Raw genomic sequence first — 18474 nt, forward strand, 5'->3', positions numbered from 1 at the left:
TCAACAAATAAATTGTTCAGTGGTAATATAATGGTCACAACTCATGTACAAGTTTTTTTGTGGACAAACTTGTCTAGCAATACTTATCAATATCATCTGTCTTTGATACCAAAGTTAAGAGATTATAGCAGAAATACAATAGTACCTTTGCCTTCCAATGAATACCTAAATTAATTTTAAAGTTAAAAATTTCAACCTATAGCAGCAGTAGAATCTCATTAATCCACACTAATAGGTAGGAACCTTATATTTATGCTGGCTTCAGATCACTTCATGTAGTCACATCAGGTATGTCAGAGGAGTGAGTCACTGTGTATAGGAAATCACCTGAGGATGAAAACACAGAGGCATATTCATCTGAGTATTTATCTATAATGTTTATTAAAGCTCACAGAGGAGATATGTTGTAAATCTGGGTATTGAGCTAAGGCTGTACACTGCAATCACCTTTTCAAAAAATGCATCTAGATAAAGTTCTGTGCTAACCCTTCTCTGGATTATACTCTGCATCAGGTAGTATATTATCCCTTAAAATATCTCCTTTCGTTCTTTAATTTTACTGCTAGTATACTAGCAGGAGTTAGCTTTTAGTGGGAAAACATGTTCATGCTGCTCCTGGCCCAGTGTTGGGGAAGAGCATTTCCTGCAGGTCACATGCAGCACTTGGGGACGCTGGTGCTCTTTAGTGCCCAAATGGGTGCTACCTTTTCGCTGCAGGGAGAGGGTTTACGGCAACATAGCTACAGGCACCACGGAATGAGGAATTTGCTAGATGGCTCAAGCAGGCTGACAATCCTGCAGGAAGCTGTCACCTTCCATTTTCTCAAGTGAGCAGTCCCTCCTCCTTACTCTTCTCAGAAAACAGAGCCTCTGCAAGGCGTGGGAAAGGATGGCTGTGCGCTCCAAGCTCTTCCTTTGGGGAGGCAAGACTTCAGCTGTCTTGCTTTTCCTTGTGAGGCTGCTGGCACACAGAACTCGGGGTCATTTTTAATCACCAAAATAGAGCTGATATCACCTTGGACTGATTCTGCATACTCAGCGTACTGCCACCAATAGTAGCACCATGCCAGGAGGTTCATGGAGGCAGAGGGGGCAGGCACAGCTGACTTTATAAGGTGTTTCTAGCTTTCTTGAGGCCAATACCAACTGTTTGCCATTATGTCCACAGATGTGTTGCGGCCAGCTTCCCCAAAGTCCTCTTAGCAGCCAGGAGAGAAAGAAGTTGGACCTCAGAATGCCAGCAATAACTGACAAAGCCATGCTTGATGGGTTCAGTGACTGTTAAGAGCAGAACTGTATCTCTAACAGCGGCCATACCACTCTGTGCTCCAGCAAACCTGAAAGTGTAGTTTCAGTATGCCTGACAGTTTACAAAAGGAGGGGAAAACATGATTCTTTTATTTCATCTATATAATGTTATATTTATGTACACTTGTGTGTATGTAAATATATCTATACATCTTACTGTTATACAATGATCCTGGTCAGCAGATCGTAATTGTGGTGTCATGGAGCCACACCTCCTCGGTCAGAGGCCCTTCTATCATCTTTACAGACGTGCCCTCTTTTCTGTGTAAATATTTTTCCTGCCGTTCCTTTTTGCAAAGCAAAGAAGTTGTTTGCAAACTATTTGTAGAATATAAACAGCTCCTACAAGGGAAATACCCTTGAACCAGTGAGAGTGGACTGATTGCAACATACAGTACATGCTAATAGCATCTTCAGAGCATCTTCTACTATTACTTCATAGCAGAGGCATTTTCATTAAAATAGAAATCTTACCATGATACTTAGATTGAATTTTTACCATCTTTGCGTATTTCAGGTGAGTTAACAGTCACAGGTTGCTGGTTCATTGTTCAAAAGCTCCAAAGAATTACTCATCCCTAAGTAGTGCCATTTCCCATGATTGCCTCTTTGCTACTTTTGTGAAGCACCAGGCGACAGAACAGGCAAATGACCAGCACAGAAAGCTTGAATCTGGCAGTGTTCCTAGTGCTCTGCCCAGAGTTAGTAAAATGAACCTGCTAATACATTACAGCTATTACAGCTGGCTCACATTGGGTGTTAATCGAGTATTCATAGTAAATTCACAGACTGATGCTTGAGACTGAATGATGATCTTTCAGGTTGCCTGATACCTTTATCTGACCAAATTCATGCAGACTCAGCCATGTGCAGAGGAACTTGGCATGGCTGCACTTTATCTGCCTTTTTATTTGTGGTGCAATAGGATAAGAATGAGAGGAAGAGAATATGTAAGGGTTCCCCACTGAGAATCAGTTCTATAAATTATGTATTATGCAGACACTATTCTGCTGATGCTATCTGATCCCCAATTCTCAGTTCCTTGTTTTTCCTTCTATAAATAGCTATGGCCAGGTTTTCAGTTGTAAAATGACGAGGACAAAACCAGAAACCTTTCCCATTTAACAACCTCTGCCAAAGAAGAATAAGGTAATATTTTTCATAACTGTGATGTCCTCAGGGCTTTAACAATGTGGGAATACAAGCAGCACTATGTTGTTGATAAGATACTGGTAGTAAAAGTGGGAATAACCATGCTGAATATTAAAGAGGGAAATGCCCTATTTTCAGGATGATCGGTATAAAACTTTGTATTGTGAATTTTTCTGTCAATTTTTGTCTGTGTAGGACCACTTTTGCTTTTTGTTTCTCCCTCTAGATCCAAATGCTTTGGCTGGACAGACCGGACCTGACCATGCTCTTATAGGAGGAATAGTGGCTGTAGTTGTCTTTGTAACGCTATGTTCTATAATTCTCCTTGGTCGGTATCTGGCAAGACATAAAGGTAGGACGGATTTAGTGGAAGTTCAGTCACTTTTGGAAGCAAGGCATGATTTCACCTGGGAGTGCTGTTCTCTTTCACTTTCCCCCATCTGCTAAATGATTTGGACAAGAAAGCTCAGTTCACAGTCCCGTCGCAAGTGAAGTCCCTGTGAATTTTAGCCAGTTTTCAGTGGACTGGCTGAGGCAAAGGACATCTAGTTACATGCCCAAGGTCATCTCATAAGTGAGTGATTTAGAGAGACGAAGAGGTAAAAGTGCCCCTTGGTTTTGGCCCTTAGCTCTAGACACTTAATTTCATGATCTCATCGTTTTAACTAGTATATCAATTCCGCAGAATATATATATATATATATTGAGTGAACAAGATTTTTCATTTTAATAAATTGTGCTAATACCTTAAGTATGTATTTAAAAGATAATATTAGAAGCTGGTGGTGAGTTTTCAGATCAGTTACTTTTACCAATGATCCCACTGGAATAAGGGGTTCATTCCTGGGCCAAGCTTTACTTTATCCAGAGATTTCACCTTAAGAATTCTACTCCCTTCACTTTCAGTCCCCTCCACCATTAGAGATAACAGGGGTGGAGTAACACTGACTTCTGACTAAGCTTCATTATAATCCTATTTTGACCTAGGTAATTCCAGAATCATTTCTTGATATTTAATCTCCGAATGGCTTGTCGACCTATTTGATTCCCTACCCACCCCATCCCCCAAAAAGTGAAGAGAGTATTAGTGTTGGTATTAACTCATTAAATCTAATTTCAGATAGGATAATCATATGGCTAGCAGACATAAGGTGATAAAAACACCTTTTTAATTTGATTGGACTGTGCAGGGGAAAACCAAGATTTTTTAATGAGCCAGTGAAAGTGTGTCTCTTTTGTTTTACTTTCCTGAATGAAGTTATACAACTTATGCCAACATAAATAATGCTTTTCACAAAGGGAAAGTTGACTATTGTACACAATTCTTCTTATTCATATCCTCAGCATAAAAATATCTGTGATAGTATATTATGAGTGGGTTTAGTTAACAAAACTACCTCGATTTTGTAATTCTTAGAAATGACTATGATAAAGTTCTGTACAATTAAAGTATAGATATGATCGAGAAAAAATAGAAATACAAAAATAATCAGTGGCCATTTTAAAAAAAAAAAGCGCTTATGAATATCTAAGTCTTCAAAGTTGGTTTGTTTTTTATGGGTACCTGTTCCATGAAATAACTAAGATTTTATCACGTATTCTGTAATTGCAAAATATATTGAATATTATTGCAGTTAGATGAAGTGGATTTTTATTAAGGGATTTCCTTAATTTATTGTGGATATACTGGAATTTATGTTTGTGCATTATCAGTATTAATACTATAAATATTTCTTAGACAAATTAGAAAGTTGAGCATACGTGTATGATATATACTAAAATTGTGTAAAAAATATTTGTCCATTCATGAAACAACTGGAGCATTGTTAGAAAAGTATGTCCTATAATGCAGTGTAAAGCTAAAAAACCCCTAATCTTTCTTTTTTTTTCTTTTTCTATTCTCTTGTACTGATTCCTATAGGAACATATTTAACAAATGAAGCAAAGGGAGCTGAAGATGCACCTGATGCCGACACAGCCATTATCAATGCAGAAGGCAGCCAAGTCAATGCAGAGGAGAAAAAAGAGTATTTCATTTAGATGCAGAGCTAGAATCTTGGAGTTTTGCTTATCAGGCTGACTGCTGGAGAAAACTGGCTATCATTTCTCAGAATTCATTCCTGCCATCTTCTGCTATCTTTATTAACTCACATAAGTAGCCAGTTTATGCCAACAGTCAGCTGTTGACATCATCATTCTATAATTACAGTATCATGCGTAAAGCAGGACATTTCTTATTGCCTAAAATTCATATCCACTGCTCTCTTAACATACAGTGCTTGAATATACAGCCTTAACAATGTTAATCATCATCTTAATCCAAGTTTTCTACATTTTTAAATGTTACGCAGCTTGCTTCTTTTTCAGTTTTCTTTTATCATGTCCCCACTAGTGTGTCATAGAACAATATTCATAACAAATACTATTAGGTGAGGACCTAATTTACTTACATAAAATGTTAAGTCTAAGATTAGAGGTTTTCAAAGAATGTGTTATACATGTCTATCTAAAATTCAAAAAGCATCTTGTTTTTGAAACATATGCCCTAGGAAACACAAACTGAAATCTTTTTGGTATAGTTTCTTGTATGCTTGGATTTGGTGGAAAAAAACTATCCACTGAATTTTTTATTTTGTTTTGCTTTGTTTTGTTATGTTTTAAATGGTACCTTGACAACAGTGCCATGTTTCAGTGGTAAAAACATGCTGAATAGCTATACAGATTCTGCAAAGTTAGATAATAGTGCTTCATTTGAAACAAATTTGTCCTGCCCTTTTACTGCTTTTTGGGATCGCAAAATTAGAGAACTTTCTGAGTAATTTTCTGGTTTTATAATTTATTTGCTTCACATGAACTCACCCGCCTACTCAAATTTGAAGTGTTCATGGGGCACAACTGCAAGGCATTTTAGTATCTGTATATAGTGCATATAATAAATTCAATTAAACATTATTTGATACATATTTAACTTTTTTGGCAGTAGCTAAGTCAGTCACAAGTAAGCATTTTCTAATGTCCATTATATCCCTTTAGATATGACTCAAATCAATATTCTGAGTAGATAACATGTATTAGTATTTTTTTGTCTGTATGTCCTAGCACTGTTCAGCAGCAAACTTTTCTAGTTCTTGTTAATTTTTTCTTTGTTATACAATGGAAGCACAATGTTATATGGAAAGGTAGTTTTAAGCTAACAACCAGTGCACAGCCTCAGGTTTTAAATTACAACCACATTTGATTACTATCCTTAAAAATACTATTGAGTTGCTAAAATTCTCAATTTTTACTTTGGCAGTTCCAGAGCTGCTTCTTTATGTTGGTTTGCCAAAAAAAAAAAAAAAAAAAAAAAAGAAAAAAAAGAAAAAATAGAAGTGTTAAAACAAAAGATATATGTTTTGTGTATACAGTAAATGGACTAATTCTTTATATTAAATTCCTGTCTATGCATTTTGTGAGGTACAAACTTATGTCACCGTGAATGATAGAGAATTCCTGCCATGCTTTTAGCTCCACAGTGAAAGTCTCTGTTTGGATTATTTCTGAAATTTTTTGTGTAATTGACAGCTGAAAAATCACATGCTCTTAAATATGACAACAAAACACTGTAAGCCCATTGGCTTATTTCCTCTTCCAATGAAATAAAAAGGTTGCTATAACAGCTCTCGGAAATGATTCTACACTGGAGAACGCAAGTTAGTCTAGCTGGAGCTTGTCTTGCTCCTAAGTTTTGCACCTTTGACAAAAGAGTATTTGTCTCTGATTGCTGTACTTGTGAAGCCTAAAAGCATGATGGTCTGCTGTAAAGGACTTTCTCCTGGGATTTTATTTTTGTGTGGGGAAGGGAGAGTTTGGAATATGACATCATGTAGTATGGTAAAATGGAAGATAAAGGTGCTGTGTCAGATTATTTATCAGAAGAGTATAAACCTTTTAAGAACAATATTAGAGTATTTTAATTGTTTTTGTTGAAACATTTATCTTGTTAATTTCTAAGAAAGAAGGGTGACGTCAATCAAAGCAGCACTTTTTTTCAAAATATACAGACATAAATAATATGATGTGGTTGAGTGTTAACATAATAAATCATATACAGTATGACATTTTAAAGAAATAAGTCTGCATTGATGTGATTGCATGCTTGTTTTTACAGTTCACTCCATACCCATCTGTGGAAAAATGCAATAATATGTTAATATAATATGGTAGTTTGAGAGAACCAGGTAGGTGCTACTAGACACATTGAAAACTAGTATAGGTTTACAAGATATTCATGTCTTTCAAAACATACACATGTAAAAGGCTGGCAAAGGAAGTCATTCAGTTTAATACCAAAAATATGGGTTCTTGTCACAACAGTAAGTTACATTAGCAAAAAAGTAAGTTGCATTAGTACAGTATCACATATGACAAGGTTTTATTTCGGGACCTGGGGCCCAGTTCAACTAAGCATTTAAGCACATGCTCAGCTTCAGGTGTCAGAGAAGTTCCATTGGACTGTAAGGCACTATTCATATGCTTAAAAATAAGTGCTTCCCTGGATGAGGGCCTTATCTGCTCAAGTGGAATTCCCCACCAGTGTGGTGTTTACACCTTTCTTCATTCTTCCTGACTCCAGCTTGCTTGAATAGTAGGGTTGTTACTTGAACCATTACCCAACCAAGGTCAGGTAGGACTTCAAAAGCAGGATTGCCTTTGGGGTAACCATTTCAAACCATTTTCTCCAGTGGCATAGAAACAGCATTTAAACTTTGCAAAAAGAGATATAAATTGTACTGTTAAAATAGGTTATTTCATTGGTTGTCAGTGAAAACTTCTCACATGTGCTCATTTTTAACGCAGTTGATCTTCCATTATCTTGCACCTGATGATGTCCCTTGCATCTGTGCAAAGCAGGTGTGAAAAACCCCACACCTGGATAGCATTCTACCTGGATAGCACTTTGCAGGCCTGTCTGGTCTTCACAGGTTTAAATTACTATGCTAGGTGTAAAGAGGCATCCCTCTTTTTTGTAAGCAGAACCATGGCTCAACACTAATGACATTCAGTAGGCTAAAAGCCAGTCATTCATTCCCTTTGTCCAAGATCCCATTCTGAAATACCGCTTTTATTATGGTGTGAGGTATCCAGCTAATGTGTAAAATGGAGGCTCTGAATGGGAACCACCCTCCCTAAAATGTGACATCCTCTCCCCCACGCACTTGCAGAGTAGTTTTCTCAAGACCAGGTAGCTAGTTTCTGCCAGTGTACTGTTTACGGTGTCGATTGCTGATTATTTTTAAACTTTTTGACGTAGATTTTTTTAATTTTTTTTTTTTTAATGCTTCAAGAACATTCTCATGATTTGAACAAGAAAAAGATGCATCAGAAGACAAGGGGTGCATCCTCCCTCTCTTTTAGTGTCAACTGACAAACCAAGAAACAGTTTAAGGAACCTGATGTTTAACTTGAGGCTCAGAATTTAAGCTAGAACACTTTAAAAAGTTTCCACATTACTTAAGGATGGTTCGTCTTGCACTGAGACTCCCTCTAAAGGAATACATGAAGAAAACCAACTTTTCTAAGACAGAAATGAAAGTTAACATCTTGTGTATTTTCATTACAGTATGATATATATATATAACTATTTCAATTAAAAGAAAGGACAGAATCATCTGTAATTATGTAATACATGATTGTAACAGCACTGAAGTTACCATGTACGCACATGTACAGTAGCTATTTCAACAGTTACAGTGTAGTTACATGTAATTCCCTGTAACATAGCAGTTATAGTGTAATTTAGTGCCACTTATTGTAAAGTGTTACCAAAAGGAAAATGGAGTTCTTACCTTTACAATTCCATTCAAATTAAAGGTAAGTTTATTAAATTAGCACCATAAATCTGATATTGCATTTCTTAATTAAGGAGGTGATTTAAAACTTCATGTTCATACTGCAGCTTCCCCCACCGCTTACCCAGACTCCTCCAAGTGTCTAATCTCTACACTCCTAGGAACTGGTAATCTGTAATGAACATACCAAAAATCCAGCTGCTTCAACTTTAATTGAATAAGCTGTCTAATAGAGAAAAACAAACAACAAAAATAACGAGTAATGCTTTTTATTAAGTGGCACAAAGTACACACTAAAAACTATGCAAAAATATAGGTAAATACAGTGTACTTACATGTAAGTATCTTGTACTTGCTGTGTATGGATATTGAAAAACCGTGTAATTATAATATGCATTTTGATTATTTCAAGCAGGGGGATGACCCCTAACAGTCACAAGGAAAAACTGGAAGGTACATATACAAGCAGTGGATATCCTAATGCAATATGTGTAATTCCTTTACTTGCAAGGACAACTAATTTATAAAAATGCTTATACCACTCCTCATTCTCACTAGCTTTGTTTTCCATTTCTTTGAGGCCCTTTAAATATCACTGAAAAACCTTTAGGCAAAGTAAGACACTGACTCTGCTAACGGCTTTGCTGCCAGCACTCTGTATGTCTGGCAACACTGTTCTGTAATCTATTTCTGGCTCAACTGCACAAGTTTCCTCTTTTTTTCTGTCCTCAAGGGAGCCTAGTATATTAAGATGCTGAAATATGCTGCCATATGCCCTGGTATTTTTAGCATGAACAACAGAGAAAGAGAGCAAGCAAGCTGCATTCTCCTGACCCCTATTTTGCTGAATCACCTCACCTGGAATTTCCACTACTTGCTCAGTACACCAGGTAATCTTAAATTGTAAGTACAAAATGCTTCCATCAAAGTACAGAGGATGCCTTTAATGATAAAGCTAACGTTTTGTAAACATGAAGTTTTGTATTACTGATCTTTTTACTTCTCGCCACTTTTCCCTTCCATACCCTTCCAGAAGGAATGCACTGAAAGACAGATAACATAGAATGGCAAAAGAAGAAAAGAATATTGTAAGCCTTCTTGTGGTTGCCATTGCTATAACCCTCCTTTGTGTCCCATGTAACAGGCAAATAGATGTATTTAGCAACTGCCATTAGCATCATTCCACACTATACTATTCCTAGAATATGACATCTACCTCTTAGTCTAAATACAAGCTATGGGATATTTGTATACATTTTAAATACTACTGAATCTTTGGTGTAGTCTTGAAATAAGATCACTGTACTATTTTTCTTCTGTTAAAAATAGAAAAACAAATATTGCCTGGGTTCATAATTCTTGCCCTGTTCTTTACTAATTTTGGGATAGTTTGAGCTTTTAACAGGGCATAAGGACACAGCCTCAGCTGGTATAAATCAGCTTCACTCTGTTGCCTTAAATGTGGGCCAATTTACACTGGCTGGGGATTCATCCCAAACAGCTTAAAAATAAACTGGTATAACACATCAATATTTAATCAGCACTAGATAATGATGTGCAATCCAACTCCAACACAATTCTTCCCAGTAAGGCATGCAGGTTTGAAGAGAAACTTATAAAAGCACATGCAAGCTTTTGAATTAAATATGCAATACCAATACTGTTGAGATATTCTGACATGTCTCTTACTTATTTAAACATAATATTGCCAGGGCATGTTTACATTAAAAACACTCAATGCATGGGAGACAGGGCAGGACTATTGCAAACAATAAGAGAAAATTAAATGGATAGAACAGCCTTTGATGTCAACAGAGCAGAGTAGAAACTTACCAAGTGTAGGACTTCCTACATGGTTTTTCAGAGTAGACCTAGTACCTCTAAAGTCTCTTCTTGCTATCAATGAATCTAACCCAGCACTCTGCACTTGTTTTAACTCAGGAGGAAATAAGGGTACAAGCGTGGTTTAACACAGCACACTTCCGTATCACTCCACATCCTCAGGATGCTCCAAGCTTTGTGCGCTTCCAGCAGCCCTTAAGGGAATTCTTCCAGCACCTAGGAATCATCTTGTTGCCAAACCATGTTCATTTTCTTCAGCAATGTTTAAAGTACTCACAGCCAGACGGAAGACAGTGTGGAGCCAATATGATGACTATACAGTACTAGGGGCTTCCAGAGCCTCTCAGTGGATGGCAAAAAAATAAAAAATTCTTCATGGCTTCTGTGTTTACTATAGATCTGCCTTCCATGTTCTGTGTCTTAAGTCATTTATTCTCTGCTGGGCTAAAGCAGCAGTCTAATTGGAAAGGAGGTAGGAAAAAAAAGTCTCTCCTCTAAAAGGAGCAGTCTGTTACTATTAAAAAAAGTTCAAGAATTTTTATTTCTTCTTTTTTTTAAGATTTCAGGTGCAAAGCAAGCCTGTTGGGGTCAGCACTTTAGCACTTTCCCTGTGTTCAGGGTCAAACCAGCAGTGTTTCCTGTGTGAGCTCTGATCTCACATTTCAGCACAAACTACAGACAGCCTTACCCTGCCCTTATGCACAGTGCTGAAAATCACTGATGCTATTTTCTTCTAAACATACTCATTCCCTTAGTCTTACTCTACTGTGAAATCATTGAAGGGTTTTAATAATAGGTTCAAAAGGAGGGGGTTTAAAGTAATAACTTGTAAAGAAAATAATAATGATGATCATCAACTGTTTATGTTGATTATGAAGAGGAGGAAAATCTTTAATTGCTGGACTGAATTCTTTATCACTTCCTCTTTCTCTCCTTTCTATGCATATTGATTAATGTTAGTAAATATGCAGTTGCACATGTTGCCCTTTTTCAGTGAAAGCAGATTTTCTTATACCCCTATATAGCTTCCATAGAAATATGCAAATATGACCTACAATCATGTACTTCTGCCTAAACAGTGAGCCAAGACAGTCAACTCATGGATTACTGGATTACATTCATATATGTCCTGCTTCCATAAAAGCTGGGTACAATACACCTATTGATTTCAAAAGAACAAGGCTCAAGTCCTTAATGCACGTTTGAGTTGCTATTTAGCTCTTGTCCAACAGAATTGTAAAGCAATCCTTGCACATCCTTTACTTTTAGCCTAGGTATTTTATAACTACAAAAAACCTTCAGTTCGGCAGGAAGTTTCCTAGAATAAATAATAGGGCATAATTTGTGAAAGGACTATAACAACTTCATCTATTCATAGTCAGTGTAAGTGTATTCTCCTAGGAACTCCAGTATACTCTGCTCTTACACTGGCAATTTATGGCCTTGGGAAGGATATATTTGAATGGTTCAGAAATACAACTACTAATCTGCAAACAAAATCCATGGGAATTAAACATATTGCACTGATGGTGAGACACATTTACTTCATGTAATTTCCTCATTAATAACTTTAAGCAGACAAAATGCATATTGTAATGTTAGGTACATGACACTTGCATGTTGCTATGCCTATATACTTACAAAGTATTCAATGTGTACTTAGTGGCGCTTAAAAAATGTCATGTACAGTTCTTCTAAACATTCTTACAGGGTTCCCATTTGCACTTCATCTTTCAGAAAAGTCTTGTCAGAAAATTGTCTGATGAATATTATTGAAAAAAATAAAATTTCAATTTTAGTTATCTGTTGGACATTTCTGAATTGTCTATTCATTTAATATATTTCCTGGTGCTTGCCAGTTTGGCAGTGGAGTTGATTTAGACCAGTGGCTGTACACACAGACTGTTCGCTGAGCAGATTTTGCTGTTTCTAGTAGAACTGTTATATACTTCTCTAAATATTAATTCTGAAATTTTAAACAGTTATCCAAGAAAATAATCTGAGAGACACTGGTATTTTACAGATAATTACAAATTCTATTATTTTATTTGATGTTTATGTACTATTTACTGTGTATTGCTTTATAGTTTCTTCTGACTAAGTAACAACTTTTGGATGCTGTCCTCACTGTAGGAGAAATTCATCCTTATGAAGAGGTCAAGTGCTGAAAAAGCATTTAAGCCTGTGGGACTTAAATGGTGGCTTAGCCTTCTTGAAGGAGCTAGAGAATTCACGCAAGATTTTCTACACCACTTATCATGTTTGAGTTGATGTTATAAAGGGCAAGAAGGCCACTGATCTCAAAGGGAGAGAGACAAATGTCACAGGGAAGACGAAATTCTGAGAGAGTCCGTGTTTATGAAGAAGAAGCAAGTCCCAGACAGAGAGAGAGACACTAACAGAGTTTGGTACCTCCATGCAGAGGATATCCCACTGCTGTTGCGCATCTCTGATGGCAGAGCTTTCCTATGACCTAAACTAAGCACACATTTGAAATATGTACAGCACTGTTGGATTCAGCAGATTTGTTCTTATCTTTATTACTTCTTTTCACTAAACCAAAATATGTCCCCTTAAGCAATTTTTCATGTGCAATAACACACTTTTTAAATACAGAAACAATGCAGATTTCCACATGATCCTCAACGTCATATGCCCATGATTTAGGGCAAAGCATGCTGGAAATCTACAGTGTACCCAAGGAAAATGACACAGTCCAGCAAATGACACAATCCACCACTGGATTTATAGTTTTCTGCATTCAAGCTGTAATTCCTTTAGTACTGTCCTGTTTTCCTTCATCAGCCAAAAGTTTCCCTGAAGGTAACTGCACTTTGCTCTGTGCCTTTCCCTGGACGAGAGTAGATTCTTACGGTGATCACCCTAACCTGATTCCTTTTAAAAAAAAAGAGTTCTGAATCTATAAATGCTGGTAAGCAATGATGTCTTTCATCAACAACCAACAAAATACCTGCCCTCCTCCCCACCTTCTGTAGTAATAAAAGACAAGAGTCCCTTTTTGTCTGGGTTTTTGGTTTGATTTGGTTTGGGTTTGTTTGGTTTGGTTTGGTCGTTTGGGGTTTTTTTTGCAATAGGAATACTGTGAGGGGAAACAAACATGATTTCTTTTAAAATGTAAAGGCTGCTTGAAATTTCATTGAATGCTGAGAATAATTTTGTTGAATACAGAGTCTCTGTACCAGACTGTCATGGCATTATACGCTGATGTGAAAGAGAGTCTACTTACCCCTTTAATAGTCATCAGACACCTATATGAAGATATACATACTTTTTCAGAAGTAGTGTTACAGAGCAACACTTGGCCAAGCTCTGCTGGTAAGTGTAAGGTAAAGGTAAGTGCAATTAGTGAAATGCAGAGATAATCAAGTGGGGATGATGAAGATGATTCCTTGCTTGACAAAAGAGTCATAGTACATTGCCTTCTCATTCTTCTTCAAGCATTTGGCAACATCCTGAGCCATGGGAGGGCACTTTTGATTAGCTCTGGGCTACTTACTTGCCCTAGCTCTTGCTCCTGCTGAGTTCGTAGCAATAGCTTCTCTGCTGCTCAAGGCGAAGAGGCTAGGGCCTTATTGATTCTGCAAGCTGCATGCAGGAAGAAAAGAAGACAGAGGGTGTTTTTAAGCAAGCCGGAAAGATTTTTTAGAAAGAGGCCTCTTCTTTATTCTGTGGCAACTTACAGGAAATTAGCACTAATGTCAGCTGGTAAGGATAGTAACCATCCCCGCTTGGTGTATTGCGGGGGAGTACATCCTCCAGGTTATGCCAGCTGGCTGGAAGAAAAAGGGAGGGAGAGGGAGGGAGTGGAGAGAGAAGGCAAAGCCGTGCACAAGCCAGGAGCATGGGAGACAGGTTTGTCCCTCTCTAGGTGTCGGACCAAAGGGGAGCATGTTACTCTTCTTTTCAGTCTGTATTCACTTTTAGAGCTTCAGCTAAAAGAGGTGCAAAAAGGAACTGGTCCAACCAGCAGAATCACAGAGCTACTGAACAGCAAGAAATATTCTCCAAAACACTGATGTCAACACCTGGGAAACAGGCAGTGCTTCTTGTTACAAGGGCTTTGAGTTGATTGAACTTATAGAGAGGTGGGAATTTATAAGATGCAAAGAAAGGAAGAAGAAGAAACAAGCAAATCAGAATTTGGACCTTGACAGATGAAGTTGGATAGAAAGTACAAGTAATTGAAATGGAAAAAACACCTCTTCCAAGGGCTTTTAGTTCTTTTCTGTATTAGAGCATTAGCCAGCTCCGTCACAGGACAAAGAAAATATTTCGTATAATTCTGTAATTTTTCCAGTGCATTTTCACTCTTTCTGGAGCATCTAATGCTAACCTCAGAGACAAAAGTGCATATACCATGATGTGATCCAGTTAAAGTACGTCATTATGTTGCACTCACTAACATAGTATGAGATTACCCTCCAGAACAGCAGTGAGCAACATTACTAAGAGCTGTCATATTTATTTTCTCATCCACTCCCCACGGAGGAGTGTGTGTGCAATGAAGCATTGTGGTTGGTTTATTTATTTATTTATCTATTTTCATATTTCCCCTATGTTTATGTAAGAGGTTTAGATTAAAAAAGCACTTTGTACTTGGAGAAGAAACCAATACAGTTTGTCATGGTCCCTTCTTCCTGTGAGATTCAATGCTCCAGTTTTAGAACATTCTCCCTGTAAAACCTTCAGCGTGATAGAAGAATAAAGTTATTGATGATGGTCTACATTTATGAACTCTAGGGAACCTTTCAGCTACACTCAGATCTGGCCTTTAAAATAAAGTCCAAGACCTTGGACTAAATTCCAAAAACTGTAAGAAGCCAATGTAGGCTGCAGGGAGCAGGCTGAGCTTGCTTGTTACTAAGAAGACGCATCCAAGTTTTGCATGCCTTTGTGGGTGCATGAGGGCATTCTTCATGGCCAGCTATATTACCTGGCTGTAGCCCAGAGGTGACAGTGATGAATTGCTGCCACCACCTTCAAATTCATTTGTTGCCTAAAGGTGGTAAACAGCAATGGTCATTGCTGCTGTAGAGAAGGGCAGCAGTACTCCTGTTGGGTGGGTAGCAATGCCACTGTGTCAGTTTGAGGCCTGTTTTTGGCATTCCCCAGAGGCAGACTGGCCTCTATATGTTATTTACCTGGATGCAATTGAGATTGGGGCCCTCTTCATGCACAGCTAGCACATGATTGCAGCGCATCTGACCAACCAGCCTCCTGTCTGCATGGGGAAGCTGAAGCTGATGTAGGAGAGGATTAATCCTGTGGGACTGGACAGCTGCAAGATGGAGGTATGGTTTCCCATAACTACTCCTTGGGTGCCTCAGGCCAGAAAAGCTGATGTCAGTACCTTCCCCTTTTACAGCAACCCTTGTACAGCACATGAAAACCTCTTTGAGAGCTATGTCGTTTCACAGAGTAGAAGGGAAGAGGGTCACTAGGTCATTACAGAGAGTCTCATTTACACATCATAAGCTTCTCCTCTGACGGGTGGTTTAGGGACTGGAAGAACTCTGTTCACATTTAATATCAGAGATTACTGAAATGTGAATGCAGGGTCCTCTGGTTCTGTGTGAAATTAGTGGTGGGCTATAATTTTGGGTTTTCATTTTTCAGGTTGTATGAGCTCATAAACACACAGGCACAGATACATGGAAACATACACACACATAAGCACAACACTTACTTTGTGTATTTTTCTATGCCTTCTTCTTACCCCAGTAGATATCTTCTACTTGCTCTACTACTCCAAGCTCATGATTTTATATCTACCATAGTCTCTCAGGACACAGCTTTCTCTTTTTCATATTTGTTTTATAGCTGTACAGCTGCCAGTGATGCTTTGTGTGGCATAGGTAAACTAACTCTAGGTTGACTCATTGATCAGTAAATTTGGTTGAAAGTTTTTCACCCGGAGGCGTATTCAGGCTTTCTAAAGGAGGCCCTAATATATAAAAAGAGGGGTGGGGGGAAGCTTTTTGTATTTTCCCACTGTACTCAATACAGCTAGGCCATATCCACTGGTGTGGGAGAGAGCTTCTACATCGGTCCCTGAAGCTGCCGATCGCTGCACCCAGGATGGAAAGCTGTTGGTTGTGTCACTGCTTTTTAGCTCTGCTGCAGCTTGACAGAGTGTATGTGTCAGCAGAAGCACCAGATCAGGGCATTATTTGACCACCAAATCACATACTTTTCTCTGCCAACATAATTCTTTATTTCTTTCAGAGTGGGAGGGAAATAGCGTAGCTTGTTTCAATGCCCCGGGGCCTTGAATCTACGTTTTCATTCAGGAAATGAATCATGATCATCCTGCTGTGCTGTAGGGTAAAACCAGACAATATGGTATTTCCCTTTAATGCACAAAGCGAACAAATAACTGCTCCTGTAAGGAACTGGGAATAGGGGGAAGAGAATTATAGAGGCTGGGTGGGGTGGAGAAGAACAAGAAATACAACAAAAGGGAGAAAAAGAAAAGTGTTGGCAGGAGGAGATGCTGCAATACCTCTCCCAGCATCGTGAGTCTCACAATTAAAACGTGAACCTGATGTTCACAATTAAAGAAGGGGGACGTAGCTAAAGGTTCAGATAAGACTACAAAAACTGTTAAGGGCTTGCTTAGGGAGGGAATGAAAGAAATTTCAAAGCAAAGGCAGAGAGAGGAAAAAGCCTCTGAAAGAAGGTGATGGCAGACTGACAGTGTCACTCAGCGCTGCTGATATGCCTTAAAGTCCCCAGAGCTGGGTCTGAGGAGGCATCACATCAGGTTCCCGACAGAAAGGACTTCCACTGTCACTCACAGGTGGCCTTCGAACTGATCAAAGGGTACTGCTAAAAACACACACTGAACTCAGGAGTTCAAGAGAGAGCAAGTCGCCTACAGGGAACAACTTCAGCATAAAATATGTAGTAGACAACAAAGCAGAAGGCAATTGCTTGAGATTCTTGTAGCTGCAAAAGACCCCCCTCCCCATAACTAATGGGAAATAATGACACTGTCTAAAGCATTCCCTATTCTTTTGGGGTAAAAGTGTACTAGCAGTTTCAATTGGAATGAGCATATTTGGCATAACTATTTACATGTTCATAGCTCCCCTCCCTAACCGTACTGGACACATAAGGAACTCAGCAGCAATTGCTTCAGGCCAATGCTCTGCTTCAGCTATCACAAGAAATTGGCAAGTGCAGTCATAGCCTTTGTCACCAGCTGCCACCCACTTACTCTGGCGCTTGCCAAAACGACAGACAGACAACAGCAGAGGCATTCTCACTTCTTTATAGCTAAAAGGAATGCTAAAAGTCCTCTGTTAAATTCATATTGAAAGAAGCTAAATCTTGGTGCACTATTAATATGCTCAAGAGACAAAACTTGGAAATCTCTCACCTTATATACCTCGGGCAGGAATTTTATTTCCCAGAAATAATCTCCTTTATAACAAGGCAATGCAATTTGTTATAATTAACCAAAAGAAAGGAGTGAAGACCATTGTCAGAGTTTCATGAGCTGCAGAGTTCATTGTACAAGTCATGAAATTCCTTTGCAAATGGAAATGAAGTATTCTGTAGAAACTGGGATCATTATGTAAGAAGATAAAGGAAAGACCTTACTGCCCTATATCCCTAACGAGTGAGCTAATTTATGGTTTGATTTAATTTTTCTTACAGCCAACAACGATTTGGCAGACATCACATATGTATGAAACAAGGTGAAACAGAGAACCACAAACATAAGACTGAATTATACCAAAGCTAGCTCAGTTTAAAATCAGCCTAACTCCCTAGAGTTCTGTAAAATTACTCCTGATTCATCTGGATGTAAGTAAGCACAGAACCCAGTTATTGCTTTGGCAAAGGGCTGAATGTAGTGTCATCCTGGGGCAAGGAATGAGGAAAGGTTTAGCTCAGGCTCTCCCCCCGCCCTTGAATGACCTCTTTGTCAAAGTTCTCATTAGGCAGCATCAGAGATATCATAAAAAAATGCATGAAGTGTTACAGTCCTGCTGGCTGCCCCGCACCTTGTCTAGCCTCAGAAAAAATCAGTAACATGTTAATGCACTGACCTCTGCCAAGAAGCAGAGACAGCTATACAGCTTGTTTCTAAGCTAATGCATAGAAATTGGGAGTGGGAGGATATTGGGAAAGATCAGTGTCTGGCACAGTCATATACTGGTAGTGAAATGTCCATGTTTCAAGTTAGAAAATGTGCAATTACAGCTGGACAGGAAAAAAAACCCCAACCTGAAAATAATGAAGAGACTGGGTATTTGCTTGTTTGTTTGTTTTCTCTGAAGGTCTATATATTTACTGGAAGTCATGGGAAAGC

General features: G+C 38.4%; 1 protein-coding gene across 4 annotated transcripts in view; it reads left to right on the plus strand.

Moving 5' to 3' along the window:
- CADM2 (cell adhesion molecule 2) overlaps positions 1-11944 on the plus strand; it is a 701199-nt gene extending 689255 nt beyond the window's left edge. For all 4 annotated transcript variants that reach the window (XM_052794467.1, XM_052794469.1, XM_052794468.1 and 1 more), the window contains 2 exons: positions 2687-2812; positions 4382-11944. In XM_052794467.1, coding sequence (XP_052650427.1) covers positions 2687-2812; positions 4382-4500 — 245 coding nt within the window. In that variant the 3' untranslated portion in view covers positions 4501-11944. The remainder of the gene's footprint in view (positions 1-2686; positions 2813-4381) is intronic.
- Positions 11945-18474: the final 6530 nt, after the last annotated feature.

The sequence above is a fragment of the Harpia harpyja genome, chromosome 8 (assembly GCF_026419915.1).
Source record: "Harpia harpyja isolate bHarHar1 chromosome 8, bHarHar1 primary haplotype, whole genome shotgun sequence".
Lineage (NCBI taxonomy): Eukaryota > Metazoa > Chordata > Aves > Accipitriformes > Accipitridae > Harpia > Harpia harpyja.